This window comes from Alligator mississippiensis, chromosome 1 (assembly GCF_030867095.1).
Source record: "Alligator mississippiensis isolate rAllMis1 chromosome 1, rAllMis1, whole genome shotgun sequence".
Taxonomy (NCBI): domain Eukaryota; kingdom Metazoa; phylum Chordata; order Crocodylia; family Alligatoridae; genus Alligator; species Alligator mississippiensis.
Window position 1 is genome coordinate 477625700 of NC_081824.1, and position 15764 is coordinate 477641463.

At 61.0% G+C, this 15764-nt stretch overlaps 1 protein-coding gene across 5 annotated transcripts in view; it reads right to left on the reverse strand.

Annotated features, from left to right (window-relative positions):
• Window positions 1-1228: 1228 nt before the first annotated feature.
• NUMA1 (nuclear mitotic apparatus protein 1) overlaps window positions 1229-15764 on the reverse strand; it is a 43541-nt gene continuing 29005 nt past the window's right edge. For 4 of the 5 annotated variants that reach the window (XM_014603692.2, XM_019495203.2, XM_019495650.2 and 1 more), the window contains 15 exons: window positions 15602-15742; window positions 15049-15171; window positions 10725-14333; window positions 9839-9880; window positions 7988-8056; window positions 7661-7771; window positions 7343-7561; window positions 6249-6406; window positions 5818-6064; window positions 5112-5379; window positions 4689-4825; window positions 3989-4204; window positions 3651-3767; window positions 3284-3451; window positions 1229-2644 (listed from right to left, as the gene is read on the reverse strand). In XM_014603692.2, coding sequence (XP_014459178.1) covers window positions 2609-2644; window positions 3284-3451; window positions 3651-3767; window positions 3989-4204; window positions 4689-4825; window positions 5112-5379; window positions 5818-6064; window positions 6249-6406; window positions 7343-7561; window positions 7661-7771; window positions 7988-8056; window positions 9839-9880; window positions 10725-14333; window positions 15049-15171; window positions 15602-15742 — 5661 coding nt within the window. In that variant the 3' untranslated portion in view covers window positions 1229-2608. The remainder of the gene's footprint in view (window positions 2645-3283; window positions 3452-3650; window positions 3768-3988; window positions 4205-4688; window positions 4826-5111; window positions 5380-5817; window positions 6065-6248; window positions 6407-7342; window positions 7562-7660; window positions 7772-7987; window positions 8057-9838; window positions 9881-10724; window positions 14334-15048; window positions 15172-15601; window positions 15743-15764) is intronic. The other variant, XM_014603693.3, reaches the window with a different exon arrangement.

The following is a 15764-nucleotide window of genomic DNA, read 5'->3' on the forward strand; positions in this document are numbered from 1 at the left end:
CGCTCCCGAGACCTGCCCTGGGTAAGTGCACCCACCCCACCTCGCTGACACCCACCTCCTGCTCCAGCGCTGCACGGGGCAGGGAGCCCAAGACCCCCAGGAGAGAGCCTCATGCCTGCTCCCGCAGGGGCAAACTTCTCCGTGTCGTGCGAGGCGAAGAGCACCTTCCCGGACAGGACGCTCGCGTACTGGCTGGTCTAGAAACTGCAGCCCAATGGCGCCGTGCAGGACTGGGTAGAGCCCAGGTCCTGTGCCGCTGCCACCACCATGCCCCTTCACGCAGCAGCCAGACAAGGCTCCTCATGTCCCCAATGCCCCTGGTGGCTCCAGGCTCGACTCCAGGGCTCCCAGAGTCCCGGACCAGCCCAGCTGGCAGGTGGACGAGGGCAGCTGGAAAGCCTCACATGCTGGGCTGCCGGGAGCACCTGTGCTTCAGACTCCGCCAGGTCCCCTCGTCCCCAGGCAGCAGCAGCTGGGTGACAGGCCGTGCAATTAGAAGGGGCTGAAGCCAGAGGCAGGCGCCAGCTCTTTCCCCTTAGGGGACAGTTCAATAAAGACCCTTTTCATGGCAAATTCCCTCCTGCCCCCTACTAAGTATCTCCGGGCGGAAAGAGCCTAGGACCTCTCTGCCACACAGGTCTCAGCCCAGCCATGCTCCTCTGCTGGGGTCACGCTGGTGGCAACGCCAAGCCAGGGCTGCTCCAGGGGCGCAGACCCAGCGAGGAGCTTGGAAAGCAGCCGGGAGGTCCAGGCCCTGCTGGGACCAGACAAACCCAGCCTGGGTCCCAGCATGTTCAGTTGGTGACGTGCCCCAGGGCAGGATGACGGTGTGCACAGGTGGTGCTGCAGGAGGGGAAGAGAGGTGACACGGGGTTATAGGCACAGAGCAGCTATTCAAACCTCCACCCCCCACCACTGCAGCTGCCCCAGTGCTGCACCGTCCTCTGCCCCAGGGCAGGGGGGTGGGTGAATGCAGCTGGCCCCTCCAGGAGGGTGGGGACACAACTGGCACATGCTGCAGCTGGACAAGCTCCCCGGGGCTCTCCCATTCAAACGTGTGCCAGCTCCTTGGGCTGCCCTAAGCCCTGAAGCCTGGGGCCAGCGCTCCGCTGTGCCAGCGCCCTGAGCAGGGGGCACCAGGGAGCACGGGGGTCACGGCAAGGCTGCAGGATCACAGGCCCTGGGGAGGAAGGTGGACCTGGCTGCAAAGCAGTGGAGAGATGAGGCCTCAGGAGAAAAATACAGTTTATTTACAGAGTAGAAACATTTAAAAACAACGTTTTGTTGCCGGCTGGGCCAAGGGGGCAGGGGGCAAGGGCTGGGGGGCTGCCTAGAGGGGTCTCCTCTGCAGGCGGCTCTCCCTGCCCTTGCCACACCCCTGCCGGGGGCTGGAGAAGCCGCTGCTTGCGAGGGACACGAGGAGGATGGAGGACACTGCAGCTTTGGGTCAAGGAAACAAGGGGCACCTTCCTGGCATGGCTGCCATGGCTAGTACCCGCAGGCGGGGCAGGGAGCCAAGGCATAGCCACCAAACCCTACCTACAGACATGTGAGGGTCCCTGCAGGGATGCCAGGGCTGTACTGCTCCCACTCTCACCTATCCCATTAAGGCCACGATCCCGGTGCCCCTAAGGCCGAGCAAGTTGCACGCGGCCAGTGGCCCTGGCAGCAGGGCTGCCCCTCTGGATCCACTGCAGGCACTTCCAGGGCTGCCAGGCCACAAGAAGTCATTGTGGAAGATGCCCCATGGCCGCAGCCCGCATGGCAGTGGCCTGCCCTGGAGATGTGGCTCCGGTCAGCCCCGTGCGCTTAATGCCCACGCAGGGAAGACCCAGCTCCCTCCAGCACACGAGGAGATGGGTCTGGGCAGGGGAGCGGGAGAAGCCGAGCGAGGAGCTGCTACGGAGCAGGGAGCCCCCATTACAGGTCCTGCGAGAAGCTGCCAGGCAAGCAAGGCCCAAGCGCACACTGGAGATATGCTCATGATAAGGAATTAGTACGTACATGATACTAGCGCCAGGGCCAGCGCGTAGCAGCCTGCTGGCTCCCGGGCTCTGTACAAGCGCTGCCCCCAGCACCGCAAGCAGGGCCATGGGGGATGGAGGACATTACAAGGCGGCCCTGCCAGGAAAGCCACATCCCGTGGCAGGCACGCTGGGCTCTGGCGGGGAGAGGAGCTGGGAGAACCGGACCATGCAGGGCAGCAGCGCCCACTGCCGGCCTCTACTCTGCACACCAGGCACGTTGCATCCTCTGACGGCCGGAGAAGGGGGTTGAGGTGCCGACGCCTCCACAGCCCCCTCCGCCTTGCAGGGAGCTGGGGCGCTCCCCGCAGACTCCGCTCAGGCGCATGGAACGGTACCTGCCCGGCGCGACTTCAGTGCAGGGGCGATGTCTGGGAACTCGTCACGGCTGGAGTCCAGGCCCCTCCGTCCCTCTCCTCTCCTCTCCTCCGGCAGCGTCCGTCAGGGGCAGCCCTGCTGGTGGCTTTCGAGCAGGGAGGGAGTGAGGGCAGCAGTGGCGAGATGGAAGGCGGCTGGCGACAGGCTGGAGGTGAAAGCGCCCAGGGCGGCCTCTGCCCAGGCAGGCGGCGCGGCCAGGAGCGCGCTTAGAATTTCACGTCCTTGAGCGACTTGTGGTTGGCCTGAGGGAGAGAGGCGCCGCTTAGACCCGCGGGTGCTGGCAAGCGTGGGAGTCGCTGCAGGCCCGGCGGGCCAGGAGGTGGCTGAAGTGAGGGGAGCTGGTGTGTCCCACAGTGCGTGCAGCCAGACCTGGCCCACCTCAGCCCCTCTGGGCACCTCCCCGAAGGCCTCCGCACCCGGCAGAGGTGCAACGCGCAGGGACCAGCTTCACGTCTCCGAGCCAGGCCCCGCCTCAGGGCCTTGCTGCCACCCCTCAGCTCCCCCAGGGCGGGCCCAAGAGCTGGGAAGCGGGACATAGTAGTAGGGGCCCCAGGGATGCCGCTGCATGAGCTGGGCACAGGCTGACTGCATGCTGCCTCAAGCCGGGGACCCCCAGGGAATGCCTGAAGCCCCCACATTACCGTATCCCTCCAGTTAAGACAAACCTCTTCTTCCCCTCAAAGAGGAGCACAGCAATCCTGTACGCAGAGGTGGCCTGGAACTGGGCTCGTGGCAGCCCCCCTCGGGCTTGGGGAGCACAGGAGCTCAGGCTGGCGACTGAATAGTCCCTAACTGGGGGCAGCCCAGGGGAACAGGCGCCCAATGGTGGTGCTGACACAGGCCGCCCGGCCCCACCCTGCCCAGCCCTGGGGTCCCCGTACCTTGCCCTTGGGCGACTTGGCCGTGGCGATGCGGGGGGAGCGCCGGGTGCTGCCGCGCGGGGAGTTCTTGGGAGTGGTTTTCCGGTTGGCCCCGCGGCGCAGCAAGCTGCTCCCCAGCTTCTTGGGTGTGTTCAAGATGCTGAACGCCATGGACTGGCGCCTCTCCGACTGCGGGGGCAGAGAGGGGGCCTCCATGCTCAGCAAGGCACTGCAGGCCCCGCTTCCTAGTGCCTGCAAAGCCTCCTCGCTCCCCAGCAGGAGAGCGGAGGGGTGGGAGCTGGAGCAGCGCACCCAGCCCCGATCCTGACCGCTCAGCTACATCTCTGCCAGGAAAGCCAGCCCGGCACCTGGCAGACGAGGTACTCACCTGCTTGCTGGCTCCCTGCAACTCGCCCTTTTTGCTGCCCTGGGCGCTGCGCTTGCGCTCCTCGTTGCGGCCCTTGGGGGTCTGGGGACGCGGGAAGCAGCTGGTTGACTTCTTGGACTATGGAGAGAGGAAGGGATTGAGGACCGGGGAGGTAAGTCCCCTCTCCCTGCCCACCCACCTAGCGAGTTAGTGCCCACACATATCCACTGGGGGCATGCACACGTGGGGCAGACAGCAGCAGAGGCGATGGAGGGGGCTGGCAAGATCCAGCAGAGCTGCAGGAGCGAAGGCTGCACGTAGCACTCGCAGCTCCGTGCCCCAGGCTCCGCCGGTCTCACCTCAGGGGTGTCTGGGCCCTGGTGAGATTCTCCCGAGAGCCGCTTTCTCTGCTGCCGGGTGGTGATGCCTCCCCGCCAGCTGGCGCCGAGTGTGCTGTGGCGGGGGCCCATGGCCTCAGCGATCTGCGAGGGCTGCATGCTGGCCCGGCGCAGCGTCTCCTGCGGGTCGCCTGTTTTCACGTCCTCGTCTGTGATGGCCGTCAAGGAGCTGGAGGGCTGCAAAAACGCACAGGCGTGGAGGAGATAAGTGAGGGGCAGCCTGAGGGTGCACAGGCCGGTCACCGCAGCATCTGCGCACGCTGGGCATCAAAGGAGCTATCCTCACTACTGTCCCACTCCCTGGGGGGGCTGGACACTGTTCCTAAAGCAGTCCATGGCTTCCCTGTCCCGCAGAGGGAAGGGAAGATGGACGGGGTGCTACAGGAAGGGATCCAGCTGGAGAAGCAGACACTGAAGTAGACATGGCCTGGAAGAACAAAGTTGAAAGCCACGAGCAACTTCAGGGAACCCTCACTAGATACAAGATGGGCAGCTCCTTGTGGCTTCAGCCCGCTACCAGACCACTGCATGGAAGTCCTCAAACCCAGGAGCTGCAGGGAAACTGCCAGGAGCCGGGTGGCCTCGCCTGGCCCTAGAGCAGAGGGCGATCAGGTCAGGCAGGTAAGCAGCTTGTGCTTCCCCAGGTCTCCCCCGCTCTTACCCTCGTCTCCAAGGGGTAGCAGGTCTTCAGGTGGGGAGGACACACCCTGTTGCGCTGCTGCAGCTCGGCGATGCGGTTCCAGTCGTCCAGCTGCTCTGGTTCGTCTTGGCACGTGCCCAGGTAGAGGCTGCTCCGGCCTAAGAACCAGAGCAGAAAGCATCAGCACACCCGAGGCCCCGGCACAGAGGTGGGACTTCCGCCCCGGGCCCTCGCCGGCTCCCAGAGGCCACTATGCCACCACCCACACGCTACGAGGAGAATCCTCTCCACACGGCTCTGCCAGGGAACCCTGGCCCCCTGCAGCCACCTCCAACCTGCCCCTCAGATAGACCTACGCCACGGCCTGGGCTGAGCCGCCACCTCGGTGCCACATTCACAGGCCACTAGCCAAGCATTTCAACCCCCCGTGGAGCCCAAGCTTACCGAGGCTGGTGCTGCTGCCCGCCTGAGAGCGGCGCAGGGAGCTGCGGGTGGCAGGCCGGTAGCCGGGCAGGCTGAGCAGCGCAGAGTTGCCCGGGGTCTCTTCGGGGGAGGTGGCTTCTGGCTTGGCGAGGGATTCCCGAGAAGGGAAGCTGGTGAGCGAGCGGGTGGAGACCCCCGAGCGCAGCCTGCCCTTGGCCGGGGGGCTCTTCTGGGACGGCTCTGACCGGAGGCTGTAGAAAGACGTGTCGGCGGCGGTGTCGGGTTCCTTCTGCAGGGGGAAGCCAGGGGTTAGAACAGGAGGCCGGCCAGACAGTGACCCCTGCCGAAGGGCAGACCCACTTAACCTCAGGTAGGCAGCCAAATCTTGGCCGAATCAGCTGCCTCTCCAGCTCACTGCGGGCTGGGACAGTGGATGCCTCGGTGCATGGGAGTTGGGCGACAGGAAGGGAGCAGAAACTACTGTCCCCTAGGGTGGTCAGTGTGGGGCAGACGCCCTGTGCAACCAGTGCGGCCTGCTCCTCTGCTGCCCTCCCACGTGCCAGACGTCCCAGGGGTTCTTTGGCATGGGACTGCCCGCAGGGAGGGCTCAGCATCCTGGAGGGGGCCCATGGTGCCGGGTCCTGAAGCAAGAAGGTCAGGAAACACCGAAGAAATCCTTCCTGGTGCTGCCGGGGGTGTGAACCAGGGGGCCTCCGCCCCGTGTTACCTTCGTCATGGTGATGTTGATGATCTGCGTGGTGCGCCGGCGCGCCGAGCGGGTCTTGCAGCCGGAGTCGAGTGACAGATCGCCCAGGGAGCCCAGGCTGCTCTCCAGCTTGGACTGGGTGCGGCTGGGGATGGGTGTAAAGTAGAGGCTCTCCAGGGACTCCACCTTCCGCGGCAGGCGCTGGGACGCGATCGATTCGGCGCTGTCGGGCACAGCGGAGGTCTCCGACTTGGAACGGCCCGGTTTCCTACGGGGAGGGGACGCAGTGTGATGTGGCAGCCCCCAGGCCGGGCAGGGGCACCCAACCCGGATTTAGTGGGGACCAAAGAATCACTGGCATGGCTTGTGGGACGCAGGGGACCCCATGAGAGATCAGCACAGCCAATGCTCTCCCCAGTCAGAGGCCCCCGGGACCCCTGCTCCCCAAGTACCTGGTGGAGTTGAGCGGCTGCAACTCGTCACTGCTCAGGTCCAGACTGTCGGTGCTGATGTCGCCGGGGTGCTGACTGAAGGGGTCTCGGCTCTTCAGGGGGTCAGCAGCCACTTGGGACTTGCCCAGCTCCCGGAGCTGGCGGTCTGCAAACTCCACCTGGCAGGGCGGGAGGGGCAGTGAGACAGGCTGCATGGGAATGGAGCAGGGTTTGTGAGCCTCGCTGGACACACAGCTCAAGTGCAGTAGGACTCCCCTCCTGCCCACCCCTCTAGGCCACGGGGACACTCTAGGACAGAGCGGATCCAGCCAGGTCCTGCTCCCATGAGCTTAGAGGGCAAATGCAGCCCAGCCAGCACCGCTAGCTGGACTAGGGGACAGGGCCAACCTCCAGCAACAATATCCTTGTGCAGCTAGTGCTTCCCTAGAGCATGTGGCAACAACTGCAGGTAATGATGGGGGAAGGATGGCCTCTTGGCTGCAGGCAAAGGGCTGGGAATCAAGACGCCTGGAGTCTGTTCTAGGCAAGAGGTCAAGTTCTTTAGTCTGCAGAGAGCACTGCTCAGCTCATGGCCCTGGAGAAGGGGTGGGAATTACAGCCCGGCTCTGCACTGTGGGCATAGGCTTGGTGCCCAGTAGGGCACGGCATTCACAGGACGAGCTGCCTGTCTTAGGATCCATTGCTCGCAGCCATCAGCCCGCAGGATCCTGGGGGCTCAGACCACCCCCGGGCCTCAGCCCACTGCTCCTGCAGGAGTCTCCTGCTCAGAGGCTTGGTAGAACGGAGCAGCCCGGATGTCCCATGTGCCCAGTAGAGAGTCTCAGAGCACAAGGAAGACTTTGGGAAGCTGCTGTAGGTGGAAGCTGGTTGCCCACAGCATCGCCCACTACCTCGAGTGCGAGACCCCCCGACTGCCCACCACAAGGATGATGTTGGGTCAGAAGTTTGCCCTCTCCTTAGCTGTGGGCTTGGTGGGAAAGCAAGGAGCACCACGAGCCACGACTTAGCAATGGCAGGCGGACGCCCCAAAGCAGGGTCTGATGAGGTCAGATAGAAGGAAAGGAGCCGGCGCCTCCCCACGCAGAAGGGCGTACCTGAGCCTCCAGGCTGCGGACCTGGCTGCTGAGGTTCCTGCAGCTGAGCTCCGACTCCTTGGCCTGCAGGATGGTCTGCTGTAGCTCCTTGGCCAGCCGCTCCGACTCAGCCTTGAGCTCCGCGTTCTCCGTCTGCAGCTGCTCCAGCCCTTTCAGCTTCTCGGCCAGGTCCTGGTTCTGCTGCTTCTTGGCATCATAGAAAGTCTTTGCCTTCTCCATCTGGGGGCAAGGAGCAGCAGCACACTGCGGTCAAGCCGTCCTAACTCTCCAGGGTCCTGGGGGAAAGGGAGTGGCACCGAGGGAGCCAGCTCTCCATACCTGAGCCTTGTAGTGCTCTGCAGCCTGCTCCTTCTGGGCCAGCTGCTCCTGCAGCTCTGAGATTTTCTCCTGCTGGCGGCTAGCTTCTTCCTGGAGCTCCCCTTCCAGCACCTATGGTCAGAGGGAGATGGAGAAGACAAGATGGTGCCCAGCTTGGATGATGCCCAGCTCCGTGTCTTCCCCAGCACCTGTCCCAAGGGTTGGCTGCCCCCACACACAGCAGAGGCGAGGGAAGTCAGCCGTCACCTCTCCAGTTCGCTCAAAAGCCCCTGGGATACGGCAGGCCCTGTGCACCCCTCCACCCCATCCACCCAGCACCTCGGCTACCTTCACTTTCTGCTGCTGGGCGCGAGTGGCTCTTTCATGCTGGGCCACTTTTTTGTTCAGCTCTTCTACCTGGAAAGGAAGGGGTCAGTCATACCATTTCCTCGGGGACTGCAGGGCCAGGGGCTTTATGCAAGCCAACCGCAGATGCTAATCCACCTCACAGCATCCACGCCTCCCTACTAAAGGGACCCAGCCTCCTCCCTGGTGCCACTCCCTGCCTCATGGGTCAGCTCCAAGGTCTCCGTGATTGCTCCGAGACCTGCTTGGCCCCCTGCTCCACTTGGAGGACTTTCAGGGCTGTCCAAGATGCCAAGTCCTCTACAGTCCCAATCTTCCCCAGCAGAGAATGCAGCCGCTCGCAGAACCCATTCCAGCAACCCCAGTGCTGGAGCTTGCACCCCTGGGGGTGGGTTAGCAGGCTCTGGAAGCTCATAATAGCTTGTTAGTCTTTCTTGGCGCAAGCACTTGATTTACATGAGAAAAGCAGGGTCACGTTAGAAGCAAAGTCCATTAAGCCATGAAGATCAGAGATGAGGAACCATAAAGATCAGAGATGAGGAACCAGCGTGAGGAATGAGAGGGTTAGGTGTAGGGTTACTACAGAACAACCCAAGAAATCTTCCCCCATGGCCTGAAGCTCAAGCAGTTGTCTCCGTTGCCAACTGTTTGCTATCCAAGAGTCAACATGAGGAGGTGACATACACATACAAGGTCTGAGAGGCAGCTAGAACCAGGCATTAAGAAAGTCTTTGGTACCCTCTGGATAGTCACCCTCACTGGTGTGGCCCAGACCAGCCTCTGGAGAGGAGGTTTGGAGGATTCAGTATTAGAAGTGGAATCTGGTTTGCTCGGCATGGGGTTGACTTCAGATCTCAAGTCGAAAAGCTTGCTGACAAGGCCCAGACTGGGCAGAAAGGGTTGACACATGCACAGCCCTAGAAGGGGATGCCATGCAACAGGGGCAGAAGTCTGAGAAATGTAGGTGAGCTTGGACACTGGGACAGGGGGCTTTAAAGCCATCCAGGGGAGCGTGGTCTTTGTCAACTGCTGGTGCTGGGACCTGCTCTGGACTCAGGCCAGCTGGGCTCCTTTCTGGCTCACGTGTCACTGGAGACAGTATTGTGGTGACATGCGAGGAGGACCCTAGGCCCTCGATTGCAACTGCTAGCCAGCCCCTGCAGCACTGGTGTACACAGGAAGCAGACACTTGGGGTGGGGTGGGGGGGGTGCTTTTAAAGCCACTTTCCAGAGCAGATCTACGCCAAGGTCTCTCACTTGGTCGATGCTCCCTTATCAAGTGCCTCGCTGGAACCAGAGCACTCAGCTAAACCTAGCAGCTCAGCTGCAGGAGGGACATCAGCCTTGTTACTGGAGGATGGAGGAAACCCAGAGGGTTGAGGCTCAGCCTCTGGAAGGGTGGGGTGCAAGGAATGTCTGACTAGCGATTAAGAGGGAGGACCAGGCTGGCAGTGCCGGTCCCTCAGATGCTGCCAGGGGCACAAAGCCTGCACAGCTAGCTTCCTGAGGTGCTACTGCAGCGGGGAAGGAGAGAAGGAAAGCCATGCTGACCTGTGTGCCGAGACGTTTCGGCGGCGTTAGGGCAAACACGTGGGACTTGGTGGCTTTGGGTTAGAGACCGTGTGGCCCTGGCACTGCCCCCCCACGGCAGGGTGAGAGCCCAAGCCAGTTACTCGGAGCAAACCAGCACTTGTGGCTCACTCTGGGACCACCCAGAGCCAAGTCCCCATTGCAAACAGTTCACAACAGGAGATGGCAGCTGTGGTGGGGAGCAGCAGCAGCTAGAGTCATGCACTGTCACTGTTTAAGCAGCGGGCACTTCGCATGCGTTACCTGCTTAGCTTGTTCTTTCTGAAATACCTCTAGCTGCTCCACCTGTGTAAACGGGGCAGGCAAGGAAGGCAGAGTGAATACAGCGCGCACCGGAAACAGATGGCCTATGCCTAAAGGCAGGGAGAGGGAGCTTGGGGAGGGCTCCTGCTCAGCCCTGACTGCGCACTAGGGGAGAGGGAGAGCAAGACCACGACCTACATAACCCCACTGGCTCTACAATTCACGCATGGAGTTGAGGCAGAGACTCAACCCTGTGCAGTGCTAGCACCTGCTCTGTCATCCCAGTGCCCCTCTCTGAAGTTGCAGCCACGCTGGAACGTAAAGGAAGCCTGAGCTACCGCACCACTGGGTCAACTGTGGACAGGGATGCTGTTTTCCGGCCTCCTAACCTGTCCAACTGAGTGTGTGGCAGAAGTACCCAGCCAGGTCACCTATGTTTCTCAAAGGCATCCCCCAAGCAAGGATCAATGTTTTGGCAGGGACAGGAGCACCAGTTCCTGGGGACCATGGAAGCTGCTGTTCCTCTTCCCACCCAAGTAAGTCCTGAATACAGTCAGTTGGGGGTGTATTTAAGAGTGGACCCCAATGCTCTCCGGTGCAGTCCTGCCCAGAGGAGCCATACATCCAAAGCCCTGGAGACCCAGTGGGCGGATGGATCTCCAGTGAATCACAAGAATTAAGGGCTGGAAGGGACCTCAAAAGATCAAGTCCAACCCCCCCCACTTTGGAAAATGATCTGAGACGTGGTGGGACGCCATGCATGACTGGGCTGTATGCATACAGGACTACAGGCTGCACAAGAAGTGGTTTCCCCTTCCCCTCTCGCCCCCCTCCCCTCTGCCTGAGGACACTCACGTCCAGCTAAACTGCCCCGAGGGAGACTTACCTGAGACACCAGCTTCTGTCTCTCCTCCTGGAATTTCTGCCTCTCCTCAAGGACCTTGACTTTGGCATTCTCGTACTTGTTCGTCATTGCTTCCAGCTTCTTCATGGCTTCTTCAGCCTCCTGCTTGCTCCCAGCCACCAGCTTCCCTGACTCCAGCTTGAGGCGCTCCTGCTCTTGGGCGTGCTTCTCCTTCAGCTGGCTGAGCTCAGTGTCGAACTTCTGCCGCCCGTGGCTGGACTTCTCGCTGAGCCCTCTGTTCTCCTCGGCCAACCTGGCATTGGCCTGCTGGAGCACGGCGAGACGCTCCAGGTAGCTGGCGTTCTCCACTTGCAGCCTCTGCACCGCTCGGTCTTGTTCGGAGAACCTCTCTTTCACGCTGCGGACCTCTGCCAATTCCAGCTTGGCCTTGGCGAGCTCCGCCTGCAAGGTGCTGGCAGCTCTCTGCCTCTGCTCCAGCTCTTCCCGGTGCTTGCTTTCCAGAGAGGACTGCTCGACCTGCTGCTGCTGGTACAGACGTTTCATGGGCATGAGCTCCCCAACAAGGGCTTGGGCTTTGGCGAGTTCTTGCTGCAGGGAGGACAAGAGCTGTTCCTTTTGGAAGTACTTCTCCTGCCAGGCCTTCACCTCTGTGCGGAGCTCCTCCTGGCGTTCGCCTTGGGAGTTCAGCTGCCTCTTCAGGGCATCGATGGATGCCTTCTGCTTCTCCGTCTCTTCCTGGTAGCTCTGCACTTCGGCCTTCATGATGGAGCACCTCTCTGCTGCGCGAGAGGCGGCGGTGGCCATTTCCGTCTGGAGGATCCGCAGCCGCTCCTCCAGCTTCCTGCTCTTCTCCGACTCCGACGTGATCAGGCGCTTCAGCTCCTTGCTCTCCCCTTCCTTCTCCACCGCCTGCCGGTGGAAGATGGACCTCTCCTGCTGCAGGCTGCTGATCAGGCTGTTCTTCCTCTCCACCTCCTGGAGACACTGTGACACTTGTTCTTTCCAGCTCTCCTCCGACTTGCCCTTCTCTTGAGCGGAAGAACGTAGAGACGCCAACTCCTTCTCTGCTGCTGCGATGGCCTCTCTGCTCCGAGACAGCTCTTTCCCCTTCTCCAGCAGCTCCTTCTTCAGGGCCTCTATGGTGCCCCCCTGGCCAGCCTGGGTCGATTTAGAGGCTTCAAGGAGTTTCTCCAGCTCAGACACCTTTGCTTTCTGCTGCCCTATCTCCCTCAAGGCTTCCAGCTCTGCTTCCTGGTGTTTGGCTGTCATAGCTTTGGTCTCAGCAGCCGCTCTTTCCAGGCTGGTGATGGTGTCTTGCTGCTCCCTGCACTTCTGCTCTAGTTTCTGCACTTCCGAGTTCAGCACCTCGGTCTCCTTCAGCTTCTCCTGATAGAGGTCTTGGCAGGAGCTGGATTCCTGCTCCCTGTGCCGGATCTTCTCCTCCAGGCTTTTGAGGGACATCTCCTTGGAGTACACAATGGACTTGATGCTGTCGATCTCTGCCTCTCGGGTTCTGGCAACCTCCAGGAAGCCCTGCAGCTCGCTCTCCATCTTGGCCGCCCGCTCCTTCAGGGCTTCCACAGAGGCGAGCTCCCCTTTCAGCTTGTTCACCGTCTTCTGCAGGTCTCTCAGCTCCTCACCGCGAGAGACATTTTTCAGACGGAGCTCCTCCAGCTCCCCTTCCTTCTCCTCGATCAGCTCCAAGGACCTGGCCAGCTCCTCCTGGTGTGCGGCACGCTCAGTCCTCTGCTCATTGAGGGCGTTCTGCAGCTGGACATCCAGCTCTGCCTTGCCAGCCTTCTCTGCTGCCAGGTCTGCCTTGACTTGCTCCATCTCCTGAGCCAGGTGCTCGGCTTCCTTGCCCCGCCGGGCTAGCTCGTGTTTGTGAGCCTGCAGGGTTTCTTCCAGCCTGGCATTCAGCCGCTTGACCTCCCCGGACAGCTTCTCTGCTTCCAGTTCTTTCTCCTTTGTGACTGATGAAGCGCGGGCAAGGTCGGCCTCCGCCATGGTGAGGTCCTTGCTCTTCTGCTCTCGGAGACGCTTCACTTTCGCTTCCAGCTCAGTCTTCCTGAGCCTTTCCTCAGACAGCTCCTTGGTGACCCCCTCGAGGGCCCCAGCCATTTTTCTCACTTCTGCCTGCAGCTGGGCAACCCGCTGGGCTGTTTCCTGGTCAGAAGCCGCCATCTTCTCCTGCAGAGAAGAGAGATTGGCCTTCAGCTTCTGCTCCGCGCTCTCCTTCTCCTTGAACCGTGCCAGGGAGCCAGCAAGGTCCGACTGAGCCAGCGCCAGCCTCTCCTGCTGCTCTTGGATCCTTTCCTCCAGCTCGGCCACTTTTCCCTGCTCCTTCTGCAGCTGCCGGCAGGCCTCTTGGTGGTCTTTGCTCAGGGCTCTCACCTGCTCCTTCAGCTGCTCGCGCGCACCTTCATCCCCTTTGGCCACTGAGGATATTTTCGCCAGTTGACGTTGCAGCGTCTCCATCTTCTCCCCATACTCGTCTCCCACCCGCTGCAGCTGCCTTTCCAGCGCTTGTCCCTTAGCTTTCTCCTCACCCACCTCCCGAGCCATCTGATCTCGGTGCTCCGACAGCTTCTGGATTTCAGTCTCCAGCTCGTTTATCCGCGCCAGGTTCCCTTCGAGGGTCTCGGAAGCCCTCCTTTTCTCATCCTCCAAGATCCCCTCGGTGTTCCGGACCGACTCTTCCAGGAACAGGAGTCGCTCCTGGAGCCGGGCATTTTCCTTGGCCAGCTTTTCTTTCTCCAAAAGCTTCTGCTGACCTTCTTTCAGCTTGGTCTCCACTTCTCGGAGCTGGGCTTTCAGCGACTCGGCTGCTGCTGCCTGGACCTCGCTCTGCTGGCACTTTGCAGTGAGCCCAAGGACTCTGGCATCCAGGTCTTGGACCCTCTGGCCCAGCTGGGCTTTCTCCCTCTGCAGCTCTAGCACAGAGGCTTGGTTGGTGTCTCTGGCTTTCTCCAAGGTTTGCAGCTGGGTGGCCAGAGCTGCCAGCTCTGCCTCTTTTCCCTGCTGGAATTCCTGGAGCTGTAGCACAGCCAGTTCCCTCTCCTGGAGGGCCTTTTCGTGCTCTTCTCTCAAGGCGGCCAGCTGCCTGGCCTCCCCCTGGCTGGTCACTTCCATCTGCTGGGTGATGTGCAGCAGTTTCTCCTCATTGTGCTTCAGGGTGCTGCTCAGCTGGTCCACTTGGAGGCTCAGCCCCTGGATCGTCTCCCTGGAAGACTGTTCTTGCTTCTGGAGGTCTTCTGCTAGCTGTCCCTTCTGGGTCCTTTCCTCTTGCACCTGCTGGTGCAGACTCATCAGCTCCTGCTCCTTCTGGAGGACGAAGGCATTGAGCTTGGCAATCTCTGCAGTGAGAGTGTTCACCTGAGCCGTCAGGCGTGCCTCCTGCTCTCGGGAGTCCTGCTCCAGCTTCTCTTTGGCCTGGTGGATCTCGGAGACCGAGCTCTGGAGGCTGCCAATGAGCTCCATGAGCTGAGCTTTCTCCTCTTTGAAGTGATTCTGTTCAGTTTGGAGGTGCGTCTCATGCAGGCTCTTCTCCTCCTCCAGCCGAAGGATGGTGGCTTGGAGCTCTATCACCTTAGCGGTGAGGCTTCCTACTTCCTGCTTTAGAGCTTCAAGCTGAGAGGGCAGAGAGAAATGAAACACCGATGGCATTCAGTAATGTTCCAAAGGAGACCTAGACACTTCTGCCCAACAGGGAGCCTGGAAAGCGCTCTGCTGCCTTGCAGTTGCAGCAAGAGCTAGTTTCTTTAGTTCTCCCACCATTTCCAAGTCCTGGGGCAGAAAGCCTCACTGACTGGGTCGGACCCACCACTGCGTGGGGACAGGAGATCATGGCACCCAGCCACCACGGCAGAAGCTACACTGCAAAATAAACTGGAGATTCCTCAGTCCCACAATACCAGACATACCCACCCCAAAGGAGAGCCGAGCTGCTTTTACTGCAGAACAACCTGCGCCATCAGCAGGACCTCACCCACCCATCGCTGCCATTGCCCAGCCCTGCCAGGCAAGCCACCCAGGGCAGTCAGTTACTGCGGTGCTTAGAGAAGTAGAATCCACATGCACAACAGGAAGGACTGAGCTCTCCTTGGCACGCAGATGGCCTGAGATGCTCTTCAGACTCTTCCAGCCATGCTGGCAGGAAGCCTGGAGGCTGCTCCTTTTAAATGAGCGGGGGGGAGTGCTGATCCCTGTGCACAAGCAAGAGGCTGGGCAGGCTGAGCTGTGCTTTCCCACAGCAGTTGGAAGTGAGCTTCCCCCTCCCAGCCTACTCTGAAGACCTCTCTGTGCTTGCTCTCTCTGTTCCAGCCCGCGCGAGACCCCACCATACCTGGAGGACGTCTCCCATAACCTCTCCTTTCTCCTGCACGGCGCCATCCCCCAGCTTCGCCAGCTGGTCCTCCAGCAAGGAGATCTTCCCCTGCAGAATCTCTATCTTCTCTTCCAAACATTTCTGGGGAGTGAGGCACATGCATTAGCACAGCTGGCCGTCGGCAGGGGAGGAACTCAGACATCAGCAAAAGCTCCCGCTCAGTCTGGAAAAACCGTCTGCGTTCTTGTCGGGGCTCCGTGGCTGCTCATTCCACTGCTGGACTCTGCTCACTCCCCACTTGGGGCCTTCACCGCAGACACTATTTCCTCACAAGGGTACAACGGATCCCACCCCCTGTGCCAAGCACAATTGAGCACCGTTTCCCTCGTAATTAATGCAGGGCTTCCTCCTGTGGAGACGGGCACGCTGCTTCTGCAGTGCTCCTACGCCAACCCAAAGACACTGAGTGCTGGATTCCCCTTCCCCACCTCAACAGGGTTCCTGGAAGTACCAGAGACCCTTAGGCTCCAAGCTCTGGCTGCTTCCCTGTACCGCACCAGTGCACCCTCACCTTCTCCTGGATGGCATTGTGGAGCTCGCTCTCCAGGTGGGTTTGCTTCTCACCCCCCTGTGTCAGCGCCGCGCTGTGCTCTTCAGAGAGCTCGTTCAGAGCTTCTTGCAGCTGCATCAGGTGGCTGGCGAACTCCCGCAGCTGGATAGAAGGGAAGCCCCAC